Source organism: Oxyura jamaicensis, chromosome 4 (assembly GCF_011077185.1).
Source record: "Oxyura jamaicensis isolate SHBP4307 breed ruddy duck chromosome 4, BPBGC_Ojam_1.0, whole genome shotgun sequence".
In the NCBI taxonomy this organism is placed as follows: Eukaryota; Metazoa; Chordata; class Aves; order Anseriformes; family Anatidae; genus Oxyura; species Oxyura jamaicensis.
The window spans coordinates 15,654,070-15,668,346 of record NC_048896.1 but is presented as its reverse complement, the minus strand read 5'-3'; the positions used below and the strand labels follow the sequence as shown (position 1 = coordinate 15,668,346).

At 48.2% G+C, this 14,277-nt stretch overlaps 1 protein-coding gene across 2 annotated transcripts; it reads right to left on the bottom strand.

Annotated features, from left to right (window-relative positions):
* Window positions 1–1,983: 1,983 nt before the first annotated feature.
* Window positions 1,984–6,301, bottom strand: ASB12 (ankyrin repeat and SOCS box containing 12). 2 transcript variants are annotated; one of them, XM_035324164.1, is made up of 3 exons: window positions 6,109–6,301; window positions 3,360–4,204; window positions 1,984–2,328 (listed from the first exon to the last, which is right to left on the bottom strand). In XM_035324164.1, the coding sequence occupies exons 2-3, from the start codon at window positions 4,180–4,182 to the stop codon at window positions 2,195–2,197; spliced, it is 957 nt and encodes a 318-aa protein (XP_035180055.1). In that variant the 5' UTR covers window positions 4,183–4,204; window positions 6,109–6,301; the 3' UTR covers window positions 1,984–2,194. The 2 variants fall into 2 exon arrangements, with proteins under 2 accessions (XP_035180055.1, XP_035180056.1); XM_035324165.1 differs by having other exon boundaries at window positions 6,037–6,290.
* Between the last annotated feature and the right edge of the window lie 7,976 nt (window positions 6,302–14,277).

Below are 14,277 nucleotides of genomic sequence, written 5' to 3'. Positions count from 1 at the left end.
TCACAAAACATCCAGTAATTAATAAATGCATGCAGCTGGCATTAGAGCCACCAGCTGGTACTTGCTTAGTGTGATTACTCTGAAAATGAAGTTTTTCATCCATTCAAGTATTAGCTGATTGGATTTCCATTCCAGGTCAGCAGGGCCTGTGAGTCATTATCTGCTTACACCTGCCTGATGGCCCAGGCACAATGCAGGGGGGTGTCATCCCCCCAAAAAACATCCCCCCAAACCCCAGGGGCAGCTCACCTGCTGGGAAGCCAGCTTTCTTCTCCACAGCTGCACGGCAAGGAAATACGGAGTAGAGCAAGAACAGGACCAGTTACCTGTCATCAAGTGCAGCCAAAGAGCCAGCGCCTGCTCCTGGGCAGAGCTTGATGTTTATGCAACCCTCTCAGGCCTTCGTACCTAAAACAACTTCACTCTAACTTCTACTGCCATTTCTGAAGAGAAACCTGGGGATGAATTAGTGCTGAATAAGCAGCTAGAGAGTTTCTCCACAAAGCACAAGCCAGCGTCAGGCCCTTTGGAGGAAGAGCTCGTACTGTTTAGGGCAGCCTACAGACATGATAAAAATCTGCACGTTTATAAAGCATCCATTAAAATACTCTTCCTGGGACGCTGCATGTCAGATAGAAATGCATTCGTAAGAGGTAGGAAAGCAGTTCATCACACCTGCTAAGTGCCCCGACCAGCACACCCAGCAGGAGGCAGAGCTACAATACCACTGCCTTGGAGATCAAGGGCCTCCAACCCTCCCGCTGCCCCGATCCCCACCTCTGTGCACGCCCGCCCGCCCTGGGGGCAGGCAGAAGGGCTCTTCTGGATCCCCTGGCAGTGGCTGGCTTTAAGAGGGCACAGAGCACTCGGCTCTCGCAGGGCTGTGGGGATGTGCTGCCACTGGGTGGAGGAACGACTGCTCATGGTGTTAATGCCTTCCCCGAGAAGAGGCTGCTTCATAGCGTCTTGAGGAGAACAGGACCCGTTGCATCAGGCAGCCCTGTTTTGCAGCCAAGGCACAATTACTCCCTGCAGAGTGATTTCCAGTGCTTTTTGCAGGCTAATTTGAAGCACACCGAGCTCAGGGGGCCTGGAGGCTTCTCCCAGGAGGCTTCCTGCAGCCTAATGGACACTAATTAATAGATTCCACAACCTCTGAGATAACAATTAGATTGGGAACCAATAAATAACGCAGGACATGCCTGTGTTTACAAACAGCGACCTGAGCAGAGCTGATGGCACACTGACGTTGGGCAGAAGTTCAAGGGCAGCCAGGAACCCGCAGCAAACCCCACACCCTGAGCTCCCGCAGGCACCTTGTGGCGCGTGCTTCCCTCTGCCTCCGTTCCAGCAGCACTTGCCTTTGAGGTACGATTACACTGGAGTGAACAAACTGCAGGGGACAGGTTCTGCTAAATCCTAAAGGTGGCCCAGGCTGTGGCAGTCAGGTCTCTTTGTCACTTCTGGACGAGGTCAGCCGGGGTTTTAGCCTCTTCGGATACCAATTAAACAATATTTTACCAAACAGATCACAACAGTTTAATAAGAATATTAGCATACATTAGAAAAAAATCCTGCACAGTCATAGGCACTCAGCCAAGACAGACACCCCAGCCCCTCAGCAGTAACACGACCACTTCTGAGGAGGGTAAAATGATACCTAAAGATAGTGCTGGAGGTGGGAGATTGGGCATCGGGGACTTTTGGCTCTGAATACTTACTGCAGCCCTTGCCTGAGGCACCTGCGGGTGTGGTGATGGGGGAGCTGCACTGGTGTCCCCCTGGGCTCAGGAGCACCCCAGGCAGGGTACGGAGGAGGTGACAGCCACAGGAGAGCATTGGGGCAGCGGATTGTGGCTGAACGCAGCCTCCTGCCGACCTTGCCAGGCTGCAATACAGAGGAAGCCCCTTGAAACCTCTCTGGGAAATGGGTCTTACGGTCACGCTGTGGGGAAAGACCTGCAGGTCTGCTCAGATCAGAAAGCAGAAGCTCAAGGCTTCTGCTTTCTCTCCCACTCCTCTCACTATCTTTTCAGGCAGGCGATGCGTTTCAAGGGAGACTTCGTAAGCAAAAGTACTTTTGCGGTCGCAAATTCACATCTGTTTCGTGCTGTGCAATGGCAGCATCAGAGCAGCTTTTAATTCAGGCATTGGGCACGTTTCTGAGGCAGGCATCTTCCGTGGTGCGTCCCTGCTAAAGCTGATGTCGGAGGTAGCTCACCAGCACCGGGGGGATGTCCAGCTCGCCGAGGGCCTGCGCATGGCCAGCCTGCTTCAGGAGGCGCCTCACCGCCAGCCTGGACTGAGACATCAAGGATTTGGGATGAGCTGCATAAGGAGAGGGGGGACAAAAAAAAACAAAACCATCACTGCAAAGCTTCAGGACACACAACCCTGCTCCCCTCCAGCTTGTGTGCTGTCAAAGGGAGCGCTGATGGACCCAAACTGAGCATCTGCTGGGGCCGGGCATGCTGTGCAGTCAGCCATGAGCTTCGTGGCACGCGTTTCGTGGGAGCTGGGTACACAGGAAGGAAATCTTCCAATATTACACTGGAAAAGTGCAGTTTCCCCGGACCTAGGCAGCACAGGAAAGCTGGCAGTGAGCAGCAGAAATGAGAAGAACAAAGAAAAGCAGCGTTTAACCCAAAAGCTTTATATTAAGTGGAAATACCAGGCTGTGGAAATTCCCATGTGACCAGCACCAGCAGCAGTGAGGACAGTCATTTAAAGCAGCTCCTTTAGCAAGCTTCCAGAAATATCTATGAAAAGCCGATGCCAAGGTGAGTCCAACTGTAACCACATAAATGCATGCAGTAGCTGCACCGAGTCACACCAAAGACCCCTAATTAAATCAGGTAGTCTGTCTCCAACAGCAGCGGGAACTGAGGATATTTGGTGGGCATTAGAAACAAGCCCTGCCATGATACACTCCCCTAAATCCCAGCTATTTCTCTGGGGAGTTTCCTGGGGCAGCACCTGTATCTGAGCCATCGTTTAATCACCAGCGGTGGACCTGTTCTCTGTAAATTTGTTAAACCCTTCTCTTAAGGTGTTCAGTATCAGAGCCTTTTCTTGTGGGTGTTTTTTGTGTGTGAACACCACAGTCACTGGGGGAGAGGGAGAAAGAAAGAAATGTTCAGAATAAAATAGCAATAATATTCAGGGATGTAAGACTAGAGAGAGCCATGATCTCAAGTGAGGCTGCAGAGGGTCAAAGCTTGCAAGAAAGCCTTGCCCAGGCTGATCTCTCCCTCTGGGGGGGAACAGAATTAAAGGGAAGGGGAATCTGAAGCAACTTGCTCCCAAATAAACAAAAACTGGTGCTAATTTCCAGCCCTGGGGCCACACACACACATTACCTCTCGCCTGCAACAGCAGGTCCAGGCCCTCGTTACTGGGTGGCATCTTCTCCGCTGTGACTTTTGGCAAATAGACGTCGGCTCCAAAGTCGAGGAGCAGCTTGATGAACTCACGCCGGCAGCCGTGCCTCAGGCAGATTTCCAGCAGAGTCTTGGGCTCCTTGATGCGCGCGATCATCTTCTCTTCGGTGCAGTTGTAGTTGGGATCGGCGCCATAGAGCAGCAGCATCCTGAAGCATTCCAGGTGCCCGTAGACGGCTGCGAGGTACAGAGGGCCAGAGCAGGCGGCCGAGTTGGCGGCCCACTCGGGCACCCTCGCGTGGACGTTGGCCTCTGCGCCGTGGTCCAAGAGCTGCTGCAGGATGCTGAGGTCCCCGTCCCTGGCTGCTGTGAGCAGCGGCGAGCTGTTGTTGTAGATGCTGCCGGAGGGACTAGCCCCCGCCTCCAGCAGCGCTTTCACGCACTCCAGGTGGCCGTTGCTGACCGCCGTGAAGAGCGGGGTTTGGGCCTTCACGTCCAGGCTGTCCACCTCTGCCCCGTGGGCCAAGAGGACCTCCAGGCTCCGGAGGTGGCCCTTGGAGGCAGCCAGGCGCAGCGGGGTGCTGGGAACGCCCCAGCCGCTTCGGCTGTTGATGACCCTCTTGTACCTGTCTTGGCTCAGGAGCCTCTCAAGGGTTTGATAATCATCCTCGGATACTGCTTGGTTCAGCTCCTCGCTTTCTCTGTTACCTTCTTCGCCTTCTTTGGGCTGGAGCATGGAGAAAATCTTTGTGATATCCATCAGGCTCATTTTTTTGGTCTGCCTCCTGAGTACCACTTTCATTGTAAACAGTAAAGCCCAATACCTATGGGACAACAACACAGGGTTAGAACCAGGTACCTCTGACACCCACCCTACCCTTCTCGTTATCACTTTCTATGCATTATTGAAGGAATATTCTCAGAAACAACCACATTAAGTTTCTGACACGCATATCCCACTGCCTCCATGGGTGAGGAAACCCACACGGGATTGATCCACATTAAGGCAAGGACCGAGGACGTCTCTGTAGCGCTCGAGCGGGCCGCCTCCCCTTAAAACGCTGCAATCAAGAACACGCCAAAAAAGTTGAATTTGGTGCAGGCCAAAGGCTGCGTGGATGAACCCCCAGACCTTTTTATTTTAACTATTAAATGCTTTTCTGCTGCCCCCAGAGGTGGGGATGGGCGTGGGACCACTCACAAGATACACAAACCCAGAGCTCGGAGGGAATCTGCATGGCCACAGACTTTCACAAGGATTGCACCCGGCTGCCCATTTTTTTCCCAAAACCCTCAGAAATCACCCCATCGAGCTGTTCCCAGTGAGAGCTTGCGGGAAGACCACGTGGGAACAAGCAGCAGAATTGACTCTGCTTTATATGGGCCAACACTTCTGTCAAAAGACTCACTGGTAGCTGCATTTCCAGATATTTTGAGGCCTACGGAAAACATGATTTAGGAGCTGACGGCATCTCTGGGTTTTGCTCAAGAGCACTCACAAACAAGAACTCAACTTGTTTCTTTTTTTAAGGGATTGGATTTCACAATGAGAGAGGAAGCTAACATGAACATAGCCATATTGTTTAAGGATCTTCAGCATCGCCGTTCCTTGAAATGTGCCTTGACATCCAAATTCAGCGCGATGAGCTCCCTCCTCTCTCCTGCCTACTCAAGGAACAAGGCTGCAGGAAGGAGCTGTGTTTTTTTCTAGCAGGCTGCGCAGGGAGGAAAGAGAGGGGTTCCTGAGCTTCTTATACCCACCCTGGGACCAAACCCCAGGGTGTTTGCAGGGTCCAGCTTTTGGGTGGCCGGGCGGCACCAACGGGGAGGGATGCGATGTGGGACAGGCACCCGAGCAGCCGGACGCACTACCACTGGGAGGGCAGAGGAATTCCTCGCAGCACCGTGGCCCTGCAGCAGCTCGGGTTTCCTGCAGGAGAGGCAGCAGCAGCGGGAGGGCTCGGTCTCCCCCGCCTCAATGTGGCAGGGCGCTGAGCAATTAGCCCCATTCTGCAAACGAGCATCTGATGGCAGCAAGGCAAGGCCAAGGGAGACGTGTCCCACATCAGCCTTTGATAGCAAGGTGCGTGAGCTCGGAGGGCTCCCCCGTGCCGAGTCACCTCCGCAGCTCTATTTTTGGGTTAGGCAGAGCAAGTCTGATGGCAGCTAGCGAAGGCAAAGCTCTGCTGCACGTCCACCTGTTAAACGAACCCAATCCATTTATATGGAAACACTTGGAATTATACGTTACTTTTATTCTTTAGACACACCAAGAACAAGTGCCAGGGCTTTGGAAACCTCCCTACTGACACAGCTAACAGTTGTTGGGGCGGGTGGGGGGGGGGGGGATGTGTGGGATGGTGGGGGGGGATTGGGGGTCAGGGATTATCACAGAGTTGATCTGAAAAGAAGGCAGTTATACTTCCAATGAAAAGAGTCTGGGCAAATAAAGCCAGCTGTAATATTTCCTGAACACACAAATTAGGGGCAGTACTTTGACAGCGTAAACACTGGTGCGAGGAGCTCGCCGATGCTCCTTGATCCAAAAAGCTAAAAGTCAGAGCTTTCCACCAACGCCTGAGATAACGCAAGCTGCCCGTGTATCTGTGGACACAAAAAAGGCTAGAGCCGAAGATGACACAGAGTATACTCACACCTTCAAAGCTCTGGCTACCAAGTTATCTTCAATACCCCACGCGGCCCACGCATCACTATGCTGCTGCCTTACCTCTGTGAGGTAGGTGATGCTCACACCCGAGCCAGGCGGGGCTGCCGCAGTCCCATGGCGAATTTCCCCGCAGTTTAAACGTGAAATGGAGGTGAGAGAGAAGTTCTGGCTCCGCCAGGGATGGACATCCACTCCGCGCAACTGGAAGGACGCAGGCTGTCAAGCTCACAGCTGAAATGCCACTGAGGGGAGAAGGGCCAGGGAGCTTGGGCTAATTTTAGCCCCAGCAGGCATTTATCTTCCCACTTCCATTCTTGGAAAGTTCCCACTGGGTAAATATAGATAGGGGCAGCGGGGGGGGAGATTCGGACAGGTGCAGGAGGCTGTTTGACCCAGGGCAGTAGCTCCGGGCAGACACAGCCTTCATTTGCTTCGGTTTCCTTGCTGAAATTGCAGGGAACTGCTTAGTTTTGAGTCCAGGCTATATGACCCAGCTCACCAGGCACTGCCCCGGCAGCTCAGCCCTGCCCTGCTGCAGCACCGGCCTTCACCGCACCACCGTCCCACCGGGTTCCCCTATTAATGCCTCTCCTGGGTGCCTTTTCCACTTCCAGAACAAGAATGGGCAAAAGATGCCCTCCTCCCTGCTACGCCTGCCAGAACGAGCCACTTACTTGGCTTTATAAAATTACACGGCATATAGCAAGGCACAAACTTTGCAGGGGCAAACACAAAAGGGGGAAGGAGTGCTTGGGCTGTCTTATCAAAAGCTGTCAGCTGGTAAGTGCAATCGTATTTTATCCAGTTCCCTGTAAACCTTTTCCTAACTTTTTGGTGGTGGAGCAGGAATGGTGTGACAGCTTGAAGAAGCACTGTCAGTGGTACTAGATAATGAGAAAGGAACTAAGTTATCCAGCAGGAAAAACCTCCGCTGCAAGAACTGAAATCAGGGGACTCTGCAAAACATGTCTGAAGTCATGTCGCTCCCCTCCTCTGCACTCCAGTGACTTCGTAATTGCACTGTGAGAAGTGTGGAGAGCAAGAAAATGAAATATTAACGGGTTTTAGGCTTTTGGCTTACTTGCAGTTTCACTCTCTCCAAATTCACTCAAAAATATTTATTCTACAAAAAGGTCCATTTCCCAAAAATCAAGACTGTGTAAAACTAAGGAAAAAAAATGTGAATAAGCATCTGAGCAAAAGCTGGGAGTTAAGGATTTATTAAACATCAAGAAGCCGCAATCACAACTGGGATTCTGCAGTCAGAAAAGCCAACCCCGACTGGAAAGCCATTGAACAAAACACAGAAATAAAAACAGCAAATAAAAAGGCAATCAAATATTGGCGGGGGATACAGATAAATCAATACACCTTGAAAAATAGGAAACGCAGGAAACTAAGGTTTTGGACATGAAAGGAAAATCCTTGAATAGAAAAATTAAGGATAAATTGCATATTCTTTTGCTGTTGCTGCTGCTGTTTAGTTTTCAACCAAGAGACCTCAGAAGCACTACCAGCTTTTTGGCAAAGAGCAGTGAGAAATAAATCCAGCAGTAATGAAGCACAGAGTTTGGAGTACTTGTTGAACAAATCTACCCTTCAAAACCATACAAAAGCAAACAAATACTTTTTATGCTCCTGTAAGTGCTAAAGAGCCATGTTAAACAGCATCTTGCATGACTACTTAAATCAGTAGATTCAGATAAACACTAAACAGGAGCCCAAGCAGAGCTGACTGATAAGTCAGACCCATTTTGGTTAAGCTTCCTAATGCTTCAAAGCCTGGGGAAGGCTGAGAAGTCAGGAGGAGCATCTGTGATCTGTCTGAACACCAAAAGCAAGTGGACTCACCCTGAGCTAGTTCGCTGACCTGACACATTCTCCGGGCAAAGCAATTCCTTTCTCAGCTGTCCATTAGCCGGAGAAGAATTAAAGGGCAGAATTATATTTAATGCCAATCAGAAAGGTTTTCTGGAAGGTAAGCCCTGTCCAGTGCAGTTGCTTTCATTAGAAAAGATTATAGTTATTAACATAGCTGGAAAACAGTAATGAGCTTTCTGATTTAACACCGCAAAGCATTCCGACGTAGAAGTTTAGCACCAAACAGTACCAACCCAATCATTCTGCAGGACTGGGGACTTGCTAAGAGTCCTCAAGGTCTGAAATGCAGAGCTACTGCGTGGGGGTATTTCTGGCTCCTGCCTTTGCACTCTAAATCGCTGCAAAACGGTAACAATGCCAGAGCTGCTTTGAACTTGGACCTTACCTCTGTGCCCATTAAGACACCTGCTCGCAGCTTGCCGGCGCTTAACCTGCCCGTTCTGCCGGCCACACGCTCAGCTCTCACTCGGATGTGGCTCTGGTGACAGCCCCAGCAGCAGCGCGATTCGGATGTTAGCCACCAGAGGGCACGAACAGACACCCCGCGCCGCTCATACCTGCACACCGACGGCTTCCAGGGAGCTCCTCGGCATTTTAGAGTCAAACGAATGGATTAACCTACAAAGTGTGTGGTTAAAAGCACTGTGAGACGAGCCCACTGAGCTGCAGAAGGAACCGAGAAACTTTTTTCCTCCATGAGCAGTAACTCCTCAGGGAACTTGAGCCACCGAGGTTCACGGAAAGCCAGCTCCCTGCTTTCGCTCCCTTCCAGGCCCGTTTCTTTTCAGATCCAAGGATGCGCTGGAGCCAGTGGCTATAAACTGATGCTAGAATATGATGACTAAGGACCTGAAAAGAACCCAAACTCAGCATGTACCTGCTCTGTTACGTGAGTTAATGTGTGTGACACTGATCTTTCACATCAACCTGCCCGTTTGTCCCAGGATTCTCTGCTCAACGCGCTCCAGGCTGGCAACGCTCAGGAGGTTATTCGTGGCAGGGGCTCTCTTTCCTTTTGTTTTGCAATACTAAAATTCACTGGTTTTAATTCCAAAGATTTGAAGTAAAACCCTAAGAAGCTCTGAGTCATATCACCCCAAAGACAACTTTGCCCTGAGATCACAAACCATATACTCAGTAAGTGAAATTTGTTTTTGATTATTCAAAGTTTTAAGCAAAAAGAACAGGCGTAGGAGAAACACCTGTTCTTAAAGGATTCTCCAACAGCAGGTAAGATTGCAACAACCTTTCGGAACCAGAATTTCTGACCTGTGAATCACCACATTTACCCTACTTTTTTAAACCCCACGTTGGATCACAGCATAACAACAACAAAATCACCGCTTCCAGAAAAGCAGTGTTCAAAGAAAAAGAATCAGCAAAAGGAAAGCGTCAAATTCTGAAGTGTGAAGTGAAAGGAAGAATGAATAGGATAAAAACCAAGAATGGGATTTGATTTTCTTAAAAGACACAATGTGCTCCCCTTACCTCGGTACGGTTAGATCAGATGATCCTGAAGGTCTTTTCCAACCTTAATGATTCTGTGATCTCCATCCTCTCCCCAGTTTCCCCTTTGTCAGGTAAGATCTGTAAACACCTGTGTTGTTTAACTCCCTTCCATGCCTCACCGGTAAGGGTGACTGCACGGAACCCCAGAGCACTTGCAGGACCCTCAAAAAAGAGTCACAGCCTCAGCCTTTGGTTCATGTCTGCTTCATTCCTGGTGTGCCAGCCAACAAACTCATTAGATAAGAGCAACACCTGATAACTCTGCTTATACAAAGCTTAACTGTGCCCCCCCTCCCCCCCCAGTGTTATTTATTTTACCAGTTCCTACTCACACGAGATCCTTGCTCCTCTCTCCCATGGCTGAGCAGGCTCCAAGATCCATTCCTTGTTAAGAAAAGTGGGGAGGGAATAAAAGATTCAGTAAATAGCATTCGCTTTTCCCCAAACCACTGGAATAGAGACATGGGAAATGAGGCTCTGATCTGAGTTAAAACGTGCATAACTCTTACGGTTATTCTGTTTTGTCTCTCCCATCAATTCCACCATCCCCAAGTGAAAAAAAAAAAAACACAAGTTACAGGAAAACACCTGAATACGGAAGCTTTGGACTGCAAGTGAGAAATTGTAATTAACACACCTTCTGCCTGTAATGGAAGACATTTCGTCTTCACTTTATTTAGTCATGTGAACTTGCAAGGAATTGCAGCAGCTCCACGTTAACTGACCTGTGCAGACCCATGCAAGGCACTGCGGGCGTTTCGTCTCACCGTAACGACAGTGAAGGTTCACTTCTGCTGCTGCACTTCATTAACAGATGCATTTGTCCTTTCTACGTATATGCATGAAGTCTCAAATTATTGCCAGCATCTTTAACTGCCAGGTGACTGAACTGAAAGGAACAGAGCACAGAGTTACATCGCCACCAAAGACTTTGACTACTACAACACTCCGCTCCAATGCGGAACTGAAACAAATCAGGTATTTAAATGTTTCTGGCACATCTGAACATGAACCTCATCAAGACAGCAAGTTAACTTAAATGTTGTTTTATTTTCCATCTAAATGTTGTTTTTTTTCCATCTAAACAGCAGTCTTGACTTCAGTGCATAGCTCCAATTAAGTTTACTGATCAGTGTTTTTATTCAGTGTATTTCAGGAGCTGTTCCAAACCAGAGCTGACAGAACCACAAGCCTTTAGCAATACTCCTACAACGACCCGACATGCAATCTACTCCCTCGGCACTTGTTAGCTTCAATAGGGAAGTTTTAAATCACCCTCAAAGATGCAGTCTACCACACAGTATGCTTCCCCGAGATGTACGTTAGTTTTATCTATTCCACTCACGCTACATTCATTACATGCTAACAATCCAGTTAAATGCAAGGCAAGTAATCTAGGTAAGTGAAAAATCTCTCTGAAAGCATTAGGAATATTTAAACCAAGCAAAAAGAAAAGAAAGGGACACTCAGACATCTGAAGACTGAGTATACCCAACTGTTGGGCATATTTTTGACCTCCATACATAGAGGATACCCATTTTTAGGATGTACAGTGCAGTGGGAAGGATTCAGCAGCTGGGTAACAGGTATTGGCTTTGGGCCCGTTCCTGGTGTTCATGGTCTCACCGCCCTCCTGACTGGTGATGGGTAGCTGGGGGCTATTCATACTTCAGATTTAAGCCTGAATGGCCTGGTGCTGAACTGGCCCACGAGAAACAGTTCCTCTCTCTCTGCTGCTGCCCTCCTGTATCTTCTTCTGCAAGCACCCCCCCCCCATCTCTCACATGGCATCAAAAGCCTCCAAACACTTCTTTTAAGATTACATGCTAAAATAGCTTACACTGCTTTGCCAGGCACGCATTTAAACAGTTTACATAAATTTACCAACCCAAATGGCATCCCCAGGCATTTTGTAGAGCCTTATAAACAGCTAATTAGCTGGTATCACTTTGCTTATATCTGTTTTGCAGAAGTACATTTAATTGGAGGATTTGACTGCTGCAGCACAGGTGGAAATTAAAGCACCAATTCCAGCTTTGTATATAAACAGCACAAGTTTTGCACCTGGAATCTCCTCCTTCCTCAAGCATCATGCAACCACACCTTGCCCCAGTACTGAATTTATGATTAAAAAGAATCGCATAGACGAGCATTTTTAAATGATACCATCAGCAGACAGATTGCAGGTTCTTTGCTCAAAGCTATCAGGAAGAAGTCTCTTCACCTGTTACCATGCAACACCTGCAAAGGTCAAACTCAATTCTTCCAGCAGGCCAGCAGGAAGGTTCAGTAGCTTCTCAGAAAGCTTTTTAACTCAGCTTGGAGTAATCTGTAGACAGTCTTCCCTAGGAGCGAGGGATAGACTGCCTTCCAGGAGGAAGGAAACACAGAAAAAATTAGTTTTATATAGAACGAATGGTTTTATATAGTTTTTATAATAATTTTATATAGTTTTTTATATAAAAAGAAAAGCAATCTAAAACATGTACAGAAGGTACTAAGCTTTAACACCCCTTCATCATCATCAAACAGGAGTAAGGACACCAAGCGGCACTGCGTACCCAGCAGTCCCTCTGGATCCAGCGAGGTCACCTACCTGTTATTCTGTAAAAGAAGTGGAATCGCATTAAGGTAAGATCACTGCTTAAGAGTCTTTAACTGCATTTACACTTCAAAATACGAAGTCCTGCTTTGAGTTTAATTAACAAACAGATCAATCATTTCATTTAAAAAGGTATTTATTGTTGTAAGAAATAAGAATAAACCGTGATACAAATGCAACTTCATGAGACAAATACATTTAGAGAAAGGACACGGTGCTCCTCTAAACACGGTACAATGTTTTTAAGCAGTGCATTAACTAAAATGACTTACATACGTACAGCCACTGCAGCACACAAGAACATGGGATTTAATCATACAGTTTTATACAGATGTCCCTCCTCAATTACACTAAGGACAACGACAGCAACTGACTTAGAGAAACAGCAAAAACATTTAAAACTTTCAGCTGCATACTACACACACATTTAGGTAATTCCTACAAAGATCACTTGGTGGTGATGAGAGAAGTACCACATTGTGCTCCAATGCACGTGACTAGATCCAGTGCTACGAGCTGTTCCAGTAGGATGCTGCTACATTGAGCACAGGCAAATATGCACAGGGCGCTGTTATGGGATTAGGGCAACCATTTCAGCCTGCCTTCCTTCTGCATTGCCTTGGTAGCTCAAGAGATGCCAAAAGGACAGGACTGCGCGTTTAAATGCTCACCCTGACAAATTACACTGACTGCAGTTGGCACTGACCTGGCCACAACCAGTGCTGAAGATACTACTACATGGACTCGACGTGTTTTGGGACATTCCTCATCCAATTACTGAAGTGCTGTGTATTAATTAAAACAAAACTAGTACATTCAGAACAGATTACTTCCTCCCACCCCAGATTTCAGGCATGGGAAGTGCTTCTGTGTGCAAGAGGGACAGTACGTGAACAAGGAACTGCCTCAGCTTCTAACAACTGTTGGGTTTATCAAAAAAACGACCCCAGCACTCAAAGTGGCAGTGAAGGGGAGAAGAGAGAAACAACATTTTCATCTCTTTTGGTCACTCATGATTATTCATTACTAAGCAGTGCCAAGAAGCTCCCCTTTGGGGGAGCAACTGCCAGGCACTGGAGCTACCCAAAGGCCAGCTTTGCCATAAAAGTGAACTGAAGCAGCACCTGGCAGAAGAGCTCTTTTAAAGACTTTCCCTGCACATGTTACAGGCTTCTCAGACACAAGGGTACTTGCTGAGTGCCTACCAGGGCTCGTGGTCCCTAAAGCCGATGGAAACAGCAGAGACCCTTCACCAATGTGGGTATTTCCACCTGCAACCCACGAAGGTCTAACTCACGGCTGCGATCCTGGGAAGCGCTGCACACCTTCAGCTCCCAGCAAAGGTCTCTCGCCAGGACTTGAGAAGCTCACTGTAGTTTACTAGCGACCTAGAAGCAATTCTCCTTCCCTATCCCAGTCAAAGTAGTTTTGTGTATCGACAAGCACCCTCATGGTGGCCTCTTCTTCTAAGCGCGTAAATGGCAGGCGTGCGCGCAGAGTGGGCACAGAACCCAGCTAGAAGGATATTACACTCATAGGCTTTTCTAAGCAGCTTTATTTCTGCTGTGGAAGAGGGCCAACCGGGAACTACAACACCTGTGGTCAAACCAAGCATTCCCTTTATCCTGTAAAGCAGTCAGATGGCACTGGTTTGATTTTCCCTGCCAAAGGCAACAACTGCAAAAACAAAGCTATTTAAGAATCCAGCATTATGAGGTTCACATTAGGACATTTCACTTCGAAATAAAGCTAGGCGAATCCCTTCCTCTCCTTCAGAATAGTGGCTTTAATGCGGAGTATTACAGGCACTTGCCCATTGCAATATCATAACTATTTGTAGCAAGAGACATTACGCACACCGTAACAGACTATCTCGAAGAAGCAGGAAGTGCTCCAGAAAGGGAAGAGTTTTACATGAACAGAACCCGCCCACAGCAAACAGGATCCCTTCTTCCTCCCCGGCGGAGGAATCCAAATGGAAAGCAGCAAGTTGCATTGTTCAGTTAACAGCTCCAAATAAAAAAAAAAAGTACTCATCACTTCGCAACACGCAGATGCGCCACTAGGAATAAATACGTTGAGTAACTTTTCAACCTCTACAGTGCTCATATAGAAAATTCCTAGCTAACCGTTTCTAATTTTTCCCTTTAACGCTTTCAGGGAACATATAATGAAGTCACTCACCACTGCCAGCAGGGCACTCCATAAGGAACCCAAACACGGGCTTTCTGCAAGAC

Coding starts and splice junctions, on each gene's coding strand:
- ASB12 (XM_035324164.1), bottom strand. CDS start 4,182: ATGAAAGTGGTACTCAGGAGGCAGACCAAAAAAATGAGCCTGATGGAT. Junction 2,329..3,359: donor CCTGCTGTTGCAGGCGAGAG/GTAATGTGTGTG, acceptor CTCCTTATGCAG/CTCATCCCAAATCCTTGATG.